We start from the raw sequence: 14,337 nt of genomic DNA on the forward strand, positions 1-14,337 counted from the left end.
ATTCCATAAATTTTCAAGGTTTTTTTCATGACTGTATTTTTCTGGCACTTACCTTGTCACTGTTGTAGTAAGCCAGACTCTCGCCATCAAATCTCACCCACCTCCGCTGAAAAACACAGTTTCTGCAAAGAAAAGGTGAGATCTGGCTCATTCAACCAAACTAAAACAGCTTTTAGTGAAGTTAAAAAAAAAAAAAAACACATCCCAAACCATCAAAACAGTCAGCCAGTAACTAAATCTGCTCTGAACAGGTACTCATATTTCATCAGGAGTGCCATTGATTCATTAATGTCAAGAGTTGTATCAACAGCTGTCAATTAGCATAATCAAAACAAATGGGTACTTTCTATTTGAATATTCAACAGCCCAAGGGCAGTTTGCCAAACCTATGCAAATCAGGTGGTGAAGGAGAATATAAAAAGGAACTAAATGATTGATAGCTCCAGTTTTGAGCAACGGTGACACATGCAGCACCGAGAGACTGTGCAAAAAAACGTAGGGCTGCCAGAAAAAGCCAAAAACTAAAGGAGAGCTGACATACTGTGCATCTTAATGCTACAAGGTTATCTCCCATCTTTCTTTCAATGGTGCGATGTATTATGGATGGATCTGCTTCGGGCTCTTGTATCTAATATCATTTATCGCTTTTAAATGTTCATCAAAGATAGAAGACACATGGGAGAGCAGCAGAATGAAAAGGGCTCTGCACAGAAACAGGAAACAGTGGTTGGTGGATTGTGGTGGTGACTTTTTTTTGGCACTTGACGGGAAGTGGCATGAGGTTTTGAGCTGTTGTGGTGAAAGGTACAAAACTGAGTGAGAACATGCACAGATTATAAAGATCCAGTGTGTAGGGAGTAAGGAATATAGGTAGGAATATAAGTAGAGGAATATATTGGCAGAAATAATATATAACATTTAAAACTATGTTTTTATTAGTGTGCAATCACTTGAAACTAAAAGTCATGATTTTGTAACCTTAGAATGAGCCGTTTATAGCTACAAACACAGCAGATGTCACGATACATGATATATATTGCAAAATGTCCTTTAAACCAGTTACAAAATTATTGAATGAACAGCAGTCACAATAAAATTTAATAAAGTAGCTGTCAAAAAATAAAGTTGAATACACTACTGTTAAAACAGCACACTAACAGCTCTCCAGTTCATATATTACTAATATTTGCAAGTCGCACTGGTGCTCTGTGGTTACAAAATGTGACGAAGTAGTCGCAATATGAGCTCTGCAAATGCAAACACACGCCTCAACTGCTCACACTACCGCCACAACAAGTCATTAAGTTAGACTATTACCGCAGCGCTGTCAACAGCTCTCCAGTTCAAATATCAATTGTATTTGCAAATCGCAGTAGTACTCCATGGTGATGTGACTAGTCATGATCTGGAGCTCTGCAAAAGCCCTGTTTTGTGTGTGTGTCTTTGAGAGGCAGGGAGCCGTAGAAGAGAGCAAAAACCTGAACGCTGGTGGCTTATAAAAAACTATGTGACAATTTATACTCGATCTTTGTGATAGTCACTTTATATATCGCATATGGAGTAAGCCGCAATACACGATACACAATATACAATGAGTATATTCAATACATCACCCCTACTTTTAGAATATAAAACGGAATATAAAACCAGTGTTTCAGCAATTGTGAACAATCATAACCACGAGAGATACTTAAGCATACACTTATAAATGTGCTCACAAAATATTGGTGATTGGTCCAGTAGTTTACGACAAAGACTGGTGGAGATGATAAATATTCATAACATCCCTTATGCAATGTGGAGGTGCAGATAAACTGACACGGATGGGGATTTCCTTAAGATTCACATATTGTTACATCAGATTAAGAAGTGTTTGTAATATCTGATAATCTGATCTGAGTCTCTAATCACATTTATCTCCAGCAGTTACTGTGACCTACCCTTGAGGCGACAGCTTGTCCAGCCAGCCCACTTTGAGCACCTGATGTTTGGAGGGTCCATAGAAGCACGCGTATGGAGAAATATCAGGCAGTGCGCTCGTGGTCGCAGCCCCCAGAGCGTCCACAGACTCGGAGTAGAGGTCACACTCCACCATGATTAAAGACCCGTCCTGAGGGCCAGAGGCAGCTGGTCCCACAGCAAGAGCCTCTGCGGTCACGGGAAAACTTTGGTCCAAACTGGCTCGCGGCAAAATGCTGGCGCACTCCTCCACCGTTGAGTATTCTTCTGTGTAGGGGTCTGGGATAGAGGGAGCAGAGGGAGATTTTTTTTCCTTGGATTTTTTCCGTTTGGGCGTCTTTTTCCTGTAGGAGCAAGGACGACATTAAAGGAACAGTTCAAAATTTTTGGAGATACAAATTTTGATTACATTTCATGTTATTACCGTAAAAAGATAGCAGCAAAAGCATCACATTTATTTTGTGGCAATATACTTTAAAGATGAGGCCTCTAGATTGACCCTTTGAATTTTTTGTTATGCTGCTTGCAGAAACAAAATAAAGCAAGAGAAAAATGTCTAAAGAAAAAAGAAAAAACATATTATAACTGCAACTGTATTTATAATTACCATAATAAAATATTTTTCAAATGTCACAAAATTTTTTCTTACATGCTCTTTGCCATGTTCTTATTTTTTTGGACAGAAATTAAGCCAATTTGTTTAGGTTTCAAAGGGTTAACATATGCTAGTTTTTAAACCTTAACATGCAGCTGCAGAACATGATTAAATCTTGTCAGTGTATCCTGTGTGCTTCACTGAGACAAGTAACCACAAAAACACAATCAGCTGTCAGTTTTTCTCTTTCTAAATATCTGAATATCTCTTTATAAACCGAGCGCGTGGGACGGCAGCATTACATCAGCATACAAACCTCTGTTTCTTCGCCTTTATCTTGTCCTTGAAACCTTTCTGCAGCCGTTCTTTTGCGCCTCGGTCCTGCAGAGCACAGGAGAGATTAGCATCAGATGAAAAGAAAAGTGTCCATCTTTCAGTCAGACACTGTTATCGTGTTGGTGCACTAAGCTGTGTTAACTTTAGTGGCTAGGTGACATTTCCATTAACCTCAGGGGGCAAACTGAAACGAGCACATTTCCCACTCTACCGTGTGACAGCATTAACACTCAGAGGGAAGTTTGGCGTGCGGACTGCGGTGGAAAACACGCCTGATAGTGCTGAAGATCTGAGAAATGTCTGTTCCTCTTTGCCGAGCTGCTACTCACTGTCCGCTAGTGGGAGTGTACGCTGTCTTACCGGAGCGCTTTCGGGGTTGTTGTACAGGAACATCTCTCCGTAGGGAGCAATAGGCGTCAAGGTTCTTTGAAGTGGAGCTAAAAAGGACACACAGACAACACAATGGTTTTGTGGTGGCATTGAAACTTGCTGTGTGAAGGCCTAAACATGCTGCATGAAAGTGAGGAGCTTAACTGGATTGTTCCGGTTAAATTTAAATCACTCAGATGTTATAGTGCCCTTTGATTAAAACCAACTCATTGATCTGAGTAAATGTGCCAACCCTTGATCCATGTAAGCAGTAAACCAATTAAATTTTGTTTTAGCATGCCTATCTCCTCTGCCTCGCTCTTTTTTTTCCTTGCCCAACTGGGAGTACGATCCTCCTCAGTCTGTCTCGAACACGCTGCCAAGGCCATTTCTCCGCCTCGGCTCCTGCAGGGACCGTGGTCGGTGGTCGGTGGAAGTGTAGACGGAGAGAGACTCTGGCCAGACACTATTAGTCTGGAGACCCCGGGCCACCCTGCGTGGGCCGCTGCCTGTCACAGTGAAAAATGACACCACCCTCTCCTGAGGATTGTGAGGGCCAAAAGACGCCGCCACGGGGCTAGACACACACATAGACACTGGCGGAGGAGCAGATACGCACGCAGACAGAGATCGAAACACCCTCAGACGCATGAAGATGCCTTGAGACAAACAGAGACGTAAAAAAGATGGACAGTCTAACACACACATGCCGATACACATGTGAATGAAGCATTTTTTAAAGGTACAGTGTGAAAGATTTAGCAGAGAGGACTGAAGATTGTAACCAGCTGAAACTTAGAAATTCTCTAGTGTTCATTGTTCAGGAGGTTTTTCACGGGAGCCGAATTATCCACAGAGGGCTCCTCCTCTCAGTAACAAACAGACCAGGTGATATTAAATGGTAAAAACACTAAATAAAACAGTTTAATGTTACAAATTGGTGTTTTTTCAATGTTGTTTGGCATGTCGGAGACGAGTCGCGAGCCTGGCACCTGCTAAAGTGTGCGCAACTTTTTTCTCTTACCAAAGGTTAAAGAAGATTTTCCCAGGAGCCAAATTATCACGATCTTCCTCTCAAAGAAACAACAAACCAGGTTATTATCTACATTTTACTTATTTATGACATTTTGTACTTGCACCCCCATCTGTTCATGTACGAAATGCTGTTTAATATTTGTGCTCAAACGTTCTTGGTGTTCCTAATTTTGGATATGTCATAAGGCTACATGGGTTTCTGGTATTTTATTTTTATTCGGTAAATCGTTTAATCTAGGAAGCACTTTATGCTGAATGCAAATTTGTTTAGAGTTTGTCAGAGCTACTGAATGTTAAAACATCCATGTTTTTTCAGTACATATTAGCCTTTTTCTACCCTCATGTCTGCATGAACTACATGCCATGAACTTCTTTAAAACCAAAAAAAGTTGTAAATTATCATGTTATCTTAGAGAAGCAGGAAATGATCAGTTATCAGCATTGACTTAAAAAAACACAAATTACGCAAACCTAAAAAAAAAAAAACGTTTTTAAAATATTTTTCCAATTCTGTTGTTGCTGCTAACTATGGTGGCTGATGCAAAAACACAAATGTCCTATCTAGAGCCAGTTTTTGGCTGCTGTAGAAATTAGACTGTAGGTAATTATACACTAAAGAAAATAAACTCATTTTATTCCATTTTTGCCATTATATCTCGTTAAGTGGACCTTGAAGCTTTGCAGACACACACAGGCCGTTACAGAGGGGCTTGTACTGTGCTTGGTGAGCTCTATGACGGGGTCAGTTTACTTGATGATAGAATCCACTCCGGCCCCGCCGCCCTCTCTGCAGACAGGCCTGGTGGGCAGACAGCAACCATCAGTCATCATCTATCAGCCGACCTTCAGGCCACTCGCTATTCTCTCCCGAGGGCTCACCGGACGCTACCGTGCTCAATTCCTGTCTGATTCCCTCCATTCTTCCCTCGCTGGCTCCGACTGCGGCTTCTGCCTTTTGTTTCTCTCGTTGCATCTTTATCTGCTCCCGACCACACTCGCTCTCTGTAAAGTCGGCATCCGCGAAGAGACCTACTAGACGCTGCCATTGGTTTGCAGTTGGTTTGGAGGAGATTGATTTTGTTATGAATGAGGCCTCCGCTCTCTTAAGAAGAGGAGTGACAGGGCAGTTTGTTATTATCAATCTTCTGAGTCACTCCCACACTGAGCACGAAGGATGCACGACTGTCACCATCTGAATTTAAATAAGTCACCAAACAGTTTGTCACTGGTTCCCTGAATTAACTAGTTAGGACTCTAAGAATATAACAAGTCAAGAGTGATTTATTTTTTGGTTTGATAACCATTTACTTCTTCTCAATGATAACACGCACACTAATTAGGTTTGCAGAAAAGTACCACATACTTTGGTATGAAGACTGAATAAACAAATGCAACAAGACGCAATATCTCATTTGAGCATGTGTATCTCATTTTTTCTTTCACTGCCTGTCGGATTTTTTACACATACTTCCAAAAAACTGGTTTCAAATTTCAACAAAATTTTTTTTAAAAAATAGTAAAAATATAATAGTAAGAAAATAAATAATAACAATAACGATAACAGGGCCAATACCTAAATTATGTCATTTCAATACTTAATACAAAATTTAAAAAATAAATGATTCAATTGAATTTTTATACTTATATTTATTTATGCATGTGTACTTTAAATTTAAACATTTTATCCTTGCACTATTATTTTATTTACTTTAGACTACTGTTTTATTTCATTGTATTTATTTTTTGTTTCTGCTGGTTTTAGATTTTAGTGTCCTATTTTATTGTTGCTTACCAGGACCTCAGTGCTTAGTTTTTGTTCCCTCTCATGTTTTCGAATGACAATAAACCTCCTTAAACCTGAAATCTCGTAACTGCCTCTATGTAAGTAATCAACTGCGTAAGTTTAATGGTGATATCGTTCGTAAAAAGTGTTTTTCTTTTCCCCTGTCATGTTCCCCCATTAAGCTTCTGTCAGTTCACTTATCTCTTCAGCATCAGTACAAACTGTCTTGTTTGCTCTGCGGTGTGACTTTGCACTAAAAGTGAAGTCAAGCTGCCAGTGTGATGCGTGTGCACCAATGTGATGTCTGTCGACATTGCAGCACTACCACAGAAACGACCCTAAACATTTATAGCACTTAAAAGCAGAAATGCATCAAACTGAGCAGTGTGTGGATTCAAGGGCCCTTAAAGAACTAAAACTGCGCTCATTACTCTATTTTTAATCACAGACTGATTCGCCGGTCTGCTGTGTTGCTGAAGAAACACAAGACAGACAAGTGTTTCATCAATGAGATTTTTCCTGTGAAAGTAACATATTTTTAAGCGGAGGTGTTGGGGTGTTAATTAAAATTCTATCCGCCTCCAACAGCAAGTTTTGATTGAATGCAACGATCATTCTGTGAGACTATGCCGCACATTTTTTTTTTTTTTTGGATCCCATCTCGGAATAAACTCTTCAAATATGCTCGGGTAAAATGATATGTCAAATAACGCCTTGCCAGACCTCGCTGTGAAGGGAGATTTAGTTTGCTAGTCGAGCTCCCAGTTTCCCTGCTCGGGGACCGTCTCGGCTCCCTCTCTTCCTCCGTCTCTCAGCCTGTTTTGCATCCTCTTCCTTCCTCCCAACCCACTTCACTGTCTTTCTCTCAAGTCTCACTCCCTGTCTTGTTCCATACAGAGAAAAAAGTTGGAAAAACAAGGCCTGCCAAGAGACTGCTGCGGTAAAGGTACTCGGAACAAGGCAGGAGGAGGAGAAGCGTGAGGGGAGATTAAGTGCAGAAAACGGACAGAAAACTGTTGATATGCTGCGAGAGAAAATGTCACAACGTGGTCAGATTTACTCCCGGAAAGAGTGACATGTTTACAGGTGTTTAACACACATTCATGCAGATTGCTGTCACAGCAAAGCGTCATGTAATCCAGGGAGAACACATCTACCTCAGCACAGAAAGCAGCTCACGTAGCATCTCGTCAGATGAGACGCGAGGGTCGACTAAGCCCAATAAATACAGCGAGGGAGCAGGAGAAAATTCAGAACATATTTGTACTGGTTGTACTACAAGCCTGTGTGTTGTTAGCAAAGTTAAACAACTTCTAAAAAACTTTGGAGAGCCGGGCGACAGGAATACACACCGGGGTCTCGCTGAGGGACAAGATGTGAGAGAGCATATTCCCTGTGAGGTGCGCGCTTGAAACGAGGGCGACGCCGTTTCCCACGACACAGCCTGCCGAAACACCCCCACCCCACCCCACCCACTCACTACCCCTCATCTCCTCTGCCGGCTTTCATCCGGGCAAACAACAGCAGCGCTGACTCTGCTGCCGAATGAAATATTCATGGCTGAGATGAAGCAGCTGAAAAGACGGTGTACCTTTCTGTATGCTGTTTGCACCGATGGGACCTTCGGAGCCGGTTAGGTGTTCAGGGCTGGATGTTTGCGCTGGTGGTGCGCTCCTGAGGAGGAAGAGAAATCAGCCGGTTAGAACCACTAGCAAAGCACGTGGGGAAAAAAGGTAACACCGTTTAAACGTAAAGGCCTTCAGAATAGAGATGTGGAACTCTGAAAGTTACTTTCGCAGTTCAAAAGTTCAACAATGTATAGCATGAGAGGGTGTTAATGTACGCGGCGTGCAGGAGTGCATATGAAATAAGAGGCCTCGGGTTCTCCGTCAGTGGAAATCTGAATGCAAAGAGAGGAAGGTCTTGTTTTCATATTCATTCATGCAGTGGCAGCGTGCAAATTTATTTCTCCAGGTGCTTTTCACTGTGCTCTTCTAACTTGTTTGATTAGTTCTCAGCCGCTCATAAACTTTCACAAAGTCAAACTTTATGCTCAAAGGAATAGTTTTGGAAAATACACTTCTTAGCTTTCAAGCTGAGAGTTAAGTGAGAAGATTGATATCGCTCTCATGTCTGAACGGCGGAGCAGCCGCTTAGCTTAGCTTCTCATCCAACTCTACAACAAAGTGATTAAAGCTGCAGTTGGCAACTTTTAGAAAAATAACTTTTTGTCATAGTTGTCTGAAACTGTCACGATATGCACACAGTTTTTGAAAAAAAATCATACTCCTCCTCTTCGTAGTGCTCATGGCGACACATGAGCAAATACAGGCAAGAGCACAAAACCTGCTGAGGTAATAATGTGACGAACACGGAGAGCTAGCTTATTAAAAAATGTTGGCTATCTCGCTAAAAAACGCTGCAAAATATGATGTTAGGTCTACTTTTCACGTTCTTGCAATTCATGCTAATTTTCAGACTCACTGCCAGCCAGGCAGCATCTCTCAGGGATTGCAGCACATCCATTTCTTAAAACATCCATCGCCTTATTTTGATTTTCAGTTTCTGGAGCTGTTGTTTTCATGAAGAGCGGGATTGGGAAAGACAACTAAAGTAAACTGTTGAGCAGTGAAATAAATCTAGACCTGGATGTCGTCACAGTTTCAGCAAATATGACAAAAATGTATTTCTATAAAAGTTATCAACTGAAGCTTTAAGCTTATTTCTATGGATATTGGACATTTACCAATATCCAATAAGCTGATTTATAATAACTCATCCAGCCGATAACCAAAATCAATATATCCACTTTTTTTCCCCACATCATCATTTTTAAGACTACATCAGCCAATATCAATAACATGCCTATATTATCATGTGTCCCAACTTATTTCCAAAATCGTTAAAGTATTCCTTCAAGTGTAACTGTTACCTGTCCTGAGGGGGCAGTATGATCTGATTCGGGATTTCAGGAACAGGACGGTGCCTCAGCCTGTAGGAGCGAGTGAGCCGTGGACCTGCAGGAGCCTTAAAACCAGGCTGTGTCTCGTAGATCGAGTTTTCCACCATTTCACAGTGAAAACCAGAACCGTCCTCTGTGAGCGTCGAATGGGAAACGTCAGCTATACAGGGGAAGGAGTCGGTGCTCGACAGCGAGGGATTCTCCGAGGAAATCTCCCAATCTGAGGGTATCTCAGATATGGAGAGAGACTCGCTGCTGCTGCTGCTGCTCCTGGAGGATGTGGATGGAGGGATGAAGTAATGTTCAGCTATGGATGTTTTGATGTTCTGGGGATCACGCGGGGCCGGTTGCGGCGGGCGACCATATCTGCTCTCCTCAGTTGCTGGTCCGAGTCCAGCTCCTGGAGGCAAAGTCTGACTCCCCTCCTGCTCCTTCTTCTCTTCTGGCTGATGGTGCTGACATGAAGTCCCCCTCTTTTTATCTGTCAGGAAGATATGTCTCGGGTGTGGCACCGGTTTCCTCTGGCAAACCCCGTTCTCTGCAGCTCCCTCTTCTTCTTCATCTTCCTCTCCGCTCAGTGGCTTCACCCCAAGTGCTTCCAAACTCCGGAGGATGCGTCTACGGTGGCCTGTTGGAAGCACTTTAAGCTCAAGTAGGCGCTCATCAGTGAGGTCTTTGCAGTCTTGCAGAGCGTGATAGCCTCCTTGCAGGAAATATGATGTATACTGGGAGAGGCGGAGCGTGGAGAGCCACTCCACGATCCCCTGGCTCGGCTCCAGAGGCTCCAACATGGTCTCACCTCTGCATCAGGAACACGGAAGATGCAGTCGACCAGCTTTAAAGTGTAGACACAAGAAAAGATAAGTTAAGTCAAAGTGACCAAACTACACCCATCATTCGTGTAACTGCACAGAAGGAAGCGTGCATCTGCTCATATCGTGACAGAGCGAGATGTACACATCCTTTTGCGCAGTGATACAGTTGGCGGGTGTAGTTTAGTAGAAAGAAAATAGTTACTACTTGAAACTGCTCACAAGGTCTGTGGATTATCTTGAGTAACTAGGTCATGCTTTCTGGAAAGAGATATTGCTGTCAAGTTTTTCAAATAAATTTTCTGGTGCTTGTTTGTTTTTTCTGATACTGACGTGTTTCCATTAGGAGTATTTTAAGTTTGCAATTGGATGAGGTTAAAGATGCTGGTTTGTCAGTCTTTCTTTTTACCTTTAGACAGAGCTGGACTAGCTTTTTTGTGTTTCAAGCCTTTATGCTGAGTCTCCTGGCTGTAGCTTCATATTTACCTTGCAGAAATTGAGAGCCATATTGATCTCAGGTTCCATTCAGCAACATGAACAAACCTATTTCGTTAATTTCTTTAAGCTTGCTCTGAAAACATCAACATGCACGTGCTGCACAGTCAACAAGCGGCACAAAAATGCCAGGCAACAAAACAAATCTAACTTTGCAACACTCCTGGATGAAACAGCAGGAAACAGCAATAGCTATGAAGAAATCGCATGCCACCATAATAGCGAGGCTCTACTGTACAGTGTGGTTTTGGTGAGAGACTTACCTTCAGATCTAATATTTGAAATATCACACAAAGGCCATCTGACGTCTTTGTCTCCTATTTATTCAAAGAAGAGTTTCAAAATCTGGCTTTACATCACTGCCTAGCAACATAAAAAAAGTCTTGAAAAGGCAAGCTTTTGTTAAAATTCTGCTTCCTGACGCTCACACTATCTCTTCTTTCACTTCAAAGTGCTGTGGCAGAGCTGCTCAAACTTTCAACTCACAGGAAAATACATCACACATCTTGCCATGTCCACTTCTCTTTTAGGTTACAAACCTACAACACACAGGGGCGACGAAGCATTACTTCTGCTTTCAAGTAAACACAAGCTTAACTGTAAAATATGACAAGTTGATCTTACCTAAAATACTCTTGGAAACCAATGGCCTTGAAAAAGTAATGTATATATAACTATGCATCCAAATTTAATTTAAAATGTAACTAAGGGTTGTGTTTACTTTAAGCTGAGCTGTAATTAATTTTGTGAAGTTTTTGCAACTTAAAAATGTCAAGTGGAATTATCTTGTACTTTCTAAACGTTAGCAACTTCAGTAAACCAAGTTTGTCTGACTTAAGATGATCATAAATTGGCATCAGTTGAGACTAATAGTGAAATACACTTTACTTTTTCAAGGCGATCTGTTTCCAAGATTAATAAAAGATCAATTTGTCAGGTTTTACAGTGACGGCACAGTCACAGTTTAAGTTGCAACAACTTCATAAAATTAATTAAATATAGCTAAATTTTAAGTAAACTTAACAATTAAATATTAAGATTAAGATCAACTTGTCAGATCTTACAGTGATAGCACAGTAAATCTGGTTTAATGAAGTTGCTAAAACTTTAAATTAAGTGAATATAACTCATTTTTTAGCAAACTTAACGATTAAATATAAAGTTATAATGACTTTATACTAATAGTTATATTAACCTAAATTTTTCAAGGCAGTCATTTTCCAGTAAATTTATTAGTAAGATAAACATGCACGATTTTACAGTGATAGCACAGTTAAATTGGTTTACTGAGGTGCAACAACTTTTACGATTACGTGAATATAACTAAATCTTAAGTAAACTAAATGATTCGATATAAAGTAGACATATATTAAGATTAATAGTTAGATTTACTCACATTTTTCAAGTCAACAGATTTCTTAGATTTTTTTTAAGTTAAATTAACTTGTCATTTTTTACAGTGCTGTTGCATATGCATGTGCATACATTTAAGTGATTGTAGTTCACAGCATAAACAACAGGAACTGACCTTTAGATGTTTTATTTATAAACCTGGTGTGAATCTCTTCCCCTTTCATGTTTTTTTTGCACATTCTCATAGTATGCAAAAAGCTAAAGTTTGCATGCACAAAGGCCTTTTTTAAACAGATAGTTTTCATCACACCTTGGCTGCTGCACCGCCTTTCATTTTTTAGCAGTCCCAGATCCACACAACTGGTATTAAGTCCTCACAACAGGGGCCTCTACAGTCTACCAGACCTGCCCAGCTGTGTATTGCTGTGTTAACTTGCAGGGACCTGTATTGGCTAACAGCCAGCGCAGGCACACGCCAAAGCTTGCTTGCACATTTGACCCGGCCTGCTCCTCATCTCTTGCCTTTTAGCGCTTCTACACCCACTCACACAGCTGCGCACACACACACAAACACTCACACACACACACACACACACACACACAGGAAGAACCCACCGAAGAGCACACACATTCAGCAAACATTATTAAGGGCTGTATATGGGAGTTTTGATCCACGAGCTAGTGCCCGGTGTCGAAGCCCACAGAGTGTTTAGATCAATAGCAAAGAGCAAAAAGAGAACTTCACGAGATAAACAGCTCCCACATGGGCACGATAGGAACATATGAGGCAGTGTGTATGTGTGTGTGTGTATGTGCAGGCTAAGATACAACTGCAGGCAACAAACACATAAAGTGTGCACTGACATACAACAGGACAGCAATTTATTAGCTTCCACTAGAAACAAAACTAAGTGTAAAAGCATGGCTGCACAGGAGAGGTGTGTGCATGTGTTACACCCACTAGGCACACCACAGGTATGGTTAGACAGTACAAGTAGTGAGTCATAGCATGCACGCCCATGCACGCACACCAGCACACGCAACACCTCAACCTCAAAGTCCACTTTCTGTCCCCTTCCTGGTTTGACAGACATTACTTGTGTTGCTCTTTGTTTGTTAAATTGTATCTACTTCAAAAGCTGTGTTTTGAGGATACTGTTACACTAATATTCATAAAATAATGTCATTTAAAGCGTCATTGAAAAAAACTGCACTAAGTTGTTTGGGCATTTGAATGTGCATTAGTATTTATTTAGGGACTGTTCTATATTTATCAGAGCAGGGGAGAGGCTGGGGAGTGACTTTTTATTTTTATTTTATTACATTTTTTTATCATAATTATTTTTTGACCCACCCAAGGCTGTAAATATTGAATTGAATATTGAATTGAATACATTGCATAAAGCCTCAGTTTTAAAACTCTTGTAGTAGTTAATAACAACTTGATTTGATACATGCAATTTCCAAATGTTGACATAATTAAGATATTGTCGGTTTTAGCATCTAATAAAATGCTCTCCTTTTTATAACAACCTTCACTGCCATTCGAGACAGATTACTGAGTTTATAAGATGCATTTGAGTGGAACATGACACCACAGAGACTCTGAGTATTTTTGTTTTTAATGATCATTATTTTGGTACAAGCCTTTACCTGCCAGTATGGAGAACAGCCTTCTGATATTTACACGGAAAACAGAAAATCTACCTGTGGGCTATTTGGCAGGTGTTCATTTCACACCCTGTTTTAAGCTTAGATTTAGTTGTGTTTTTGTTTTGTTTTTTCCTGACAGAAGCATTTATCACACATGATGTGTCCCAGGCATATGAAAATCCAACTTTTATCTCTGTTTTTACCGTTTCTGACTATGATGACTGATGTAATTTTGGTGATTTTTTAAAGTAAATATAAAAAATCCAACCATTTTTATTAGTTTTTTCCTCTCCTAAGCCAAAATAAAAAACATAACCCCCTCCCCAGCGCTTAAAAATAGTTTGACATGCCTCTCTCTTTCTGCACCATCCCATCTTCCCTCATAAATAACGAACAGTCCCTTATGTGATGACAACAAAGACTTTAAACGATGTAACTTACCCGGTAAAGTCAGAATGACGCAGTTTCACTTCACCCTCTTGTTACACTCCGTTAATGTGCTTAAATTAACTTTTTAGTGGAACAAACCGCTGCTAACACCTGCAAACAAGCTCATTAAACTTAAGCTAGTTCGCGTCGGTCTCGTGCCCACGTCTTTTTAAAAAATGAACGGTTGAAGTCAGAGTGTTTACGTAACACGACGTCGTGCGTCCGGTGCTTTACAAAGCTTACCTGAGGTTTCAGAGACAGGGGCAACCTGAGACATCCGCACACCTTTGCGCGCCCGCTGCGGTGTCCACTTTCTGTCACGTCGAGCCACTCAAGCCGCAGCGCGCTCTCACACACTCATCTGTTTCCGTTCCCTTGCGCGCGCGCGCGCGTCGATAACTCCACGCCCATTTCAGCGCGCGGACAGGAGTTCAAAGTTGCATGAGTGCAGTCACCTTTACTTTAATTTATGCACCTGCAAAATGAATTGTATGGGAGCCTGTTTCTGCCGCCAAATGAAAAAAAAGAAACCTGTAAGTTATTATAAAGAGAAACT

At 41.0% G+C, this 14,337-nt stretch overlaps 1 protein-coding gene across 4 annotated transcripts in view; it reads right to left on the reverse strand.

Annotated features, from left to right (window-relative positions):
* arap2 (ArfGAP with RhoGAP domain, ankyrin repeat and PH domain 2) overlaps positions 1 to 14,128 on the reverse strand; it is a 141,454-nt gene extending 127,326 nt beyond the window's left edge. For 2 of the 4 annotated variants that reach the window (XM_042511854.1, XM_042511851.1), the window contains exons 1-7: positions 14,025 to 14,128; positions 9,010 to 9,874; positions 7,669 to 7,751; positions 3,251 to 3,327; positions 2,871 to 2,935; positions 1,941 to 2,303; positions 53 to 122 (exon numbers count right to left, since the gene is read on the reverse strand). In XM_042511854.1, coding sequence (XP_042367788.1) covers positions 53 to 122; positions 1,941 to 2,303; positions 2,871 to 2,935; positions 3,251 to 3,327; positions 7,669 to 7,751; positions 9,010 to 9,830 — 1,479 coding nt within the window. In that variant the 5' untranslated portion in view covers positions 9,831 to 9,874; positions 14,025 to 14,128. Of the gene's footprint in view, positions 1 to 52; positions 123 to 1,940; positions 2,304 to 2,870; positions 2,936 to 3,250; positions 3,328 to 7,668; positions 7,752 to 9,009; positions 9,875 to 10,609; positions 10,725 to 13,793; positions 13,870 to 14,024 lie in introns of those variants that run through there. The other 2 variants (XM_042511853.1, XM_042511852.1) reach the window with 2 other exon arrangements.
* Positions 14,129 to 14,337: the final 209 nt, after the last annotated feature.

The sequence above is a fragment of the Plectropomus leopardus genome, chromosome 23, assembly GCF_008729295.1.
Source record: "Plectropomus leopardus isolate mb chromosome 23, YSFRI_Pleo_2.0, whole genome shotgun sequence".
Classification (NCBI taxonomy): domain Eukaryota; kingdom Metazoa; phylum Chordata; class Actinopteri; order Perciformes; family Serranidae; genus Plectropomus; species Plectropomus leopardus.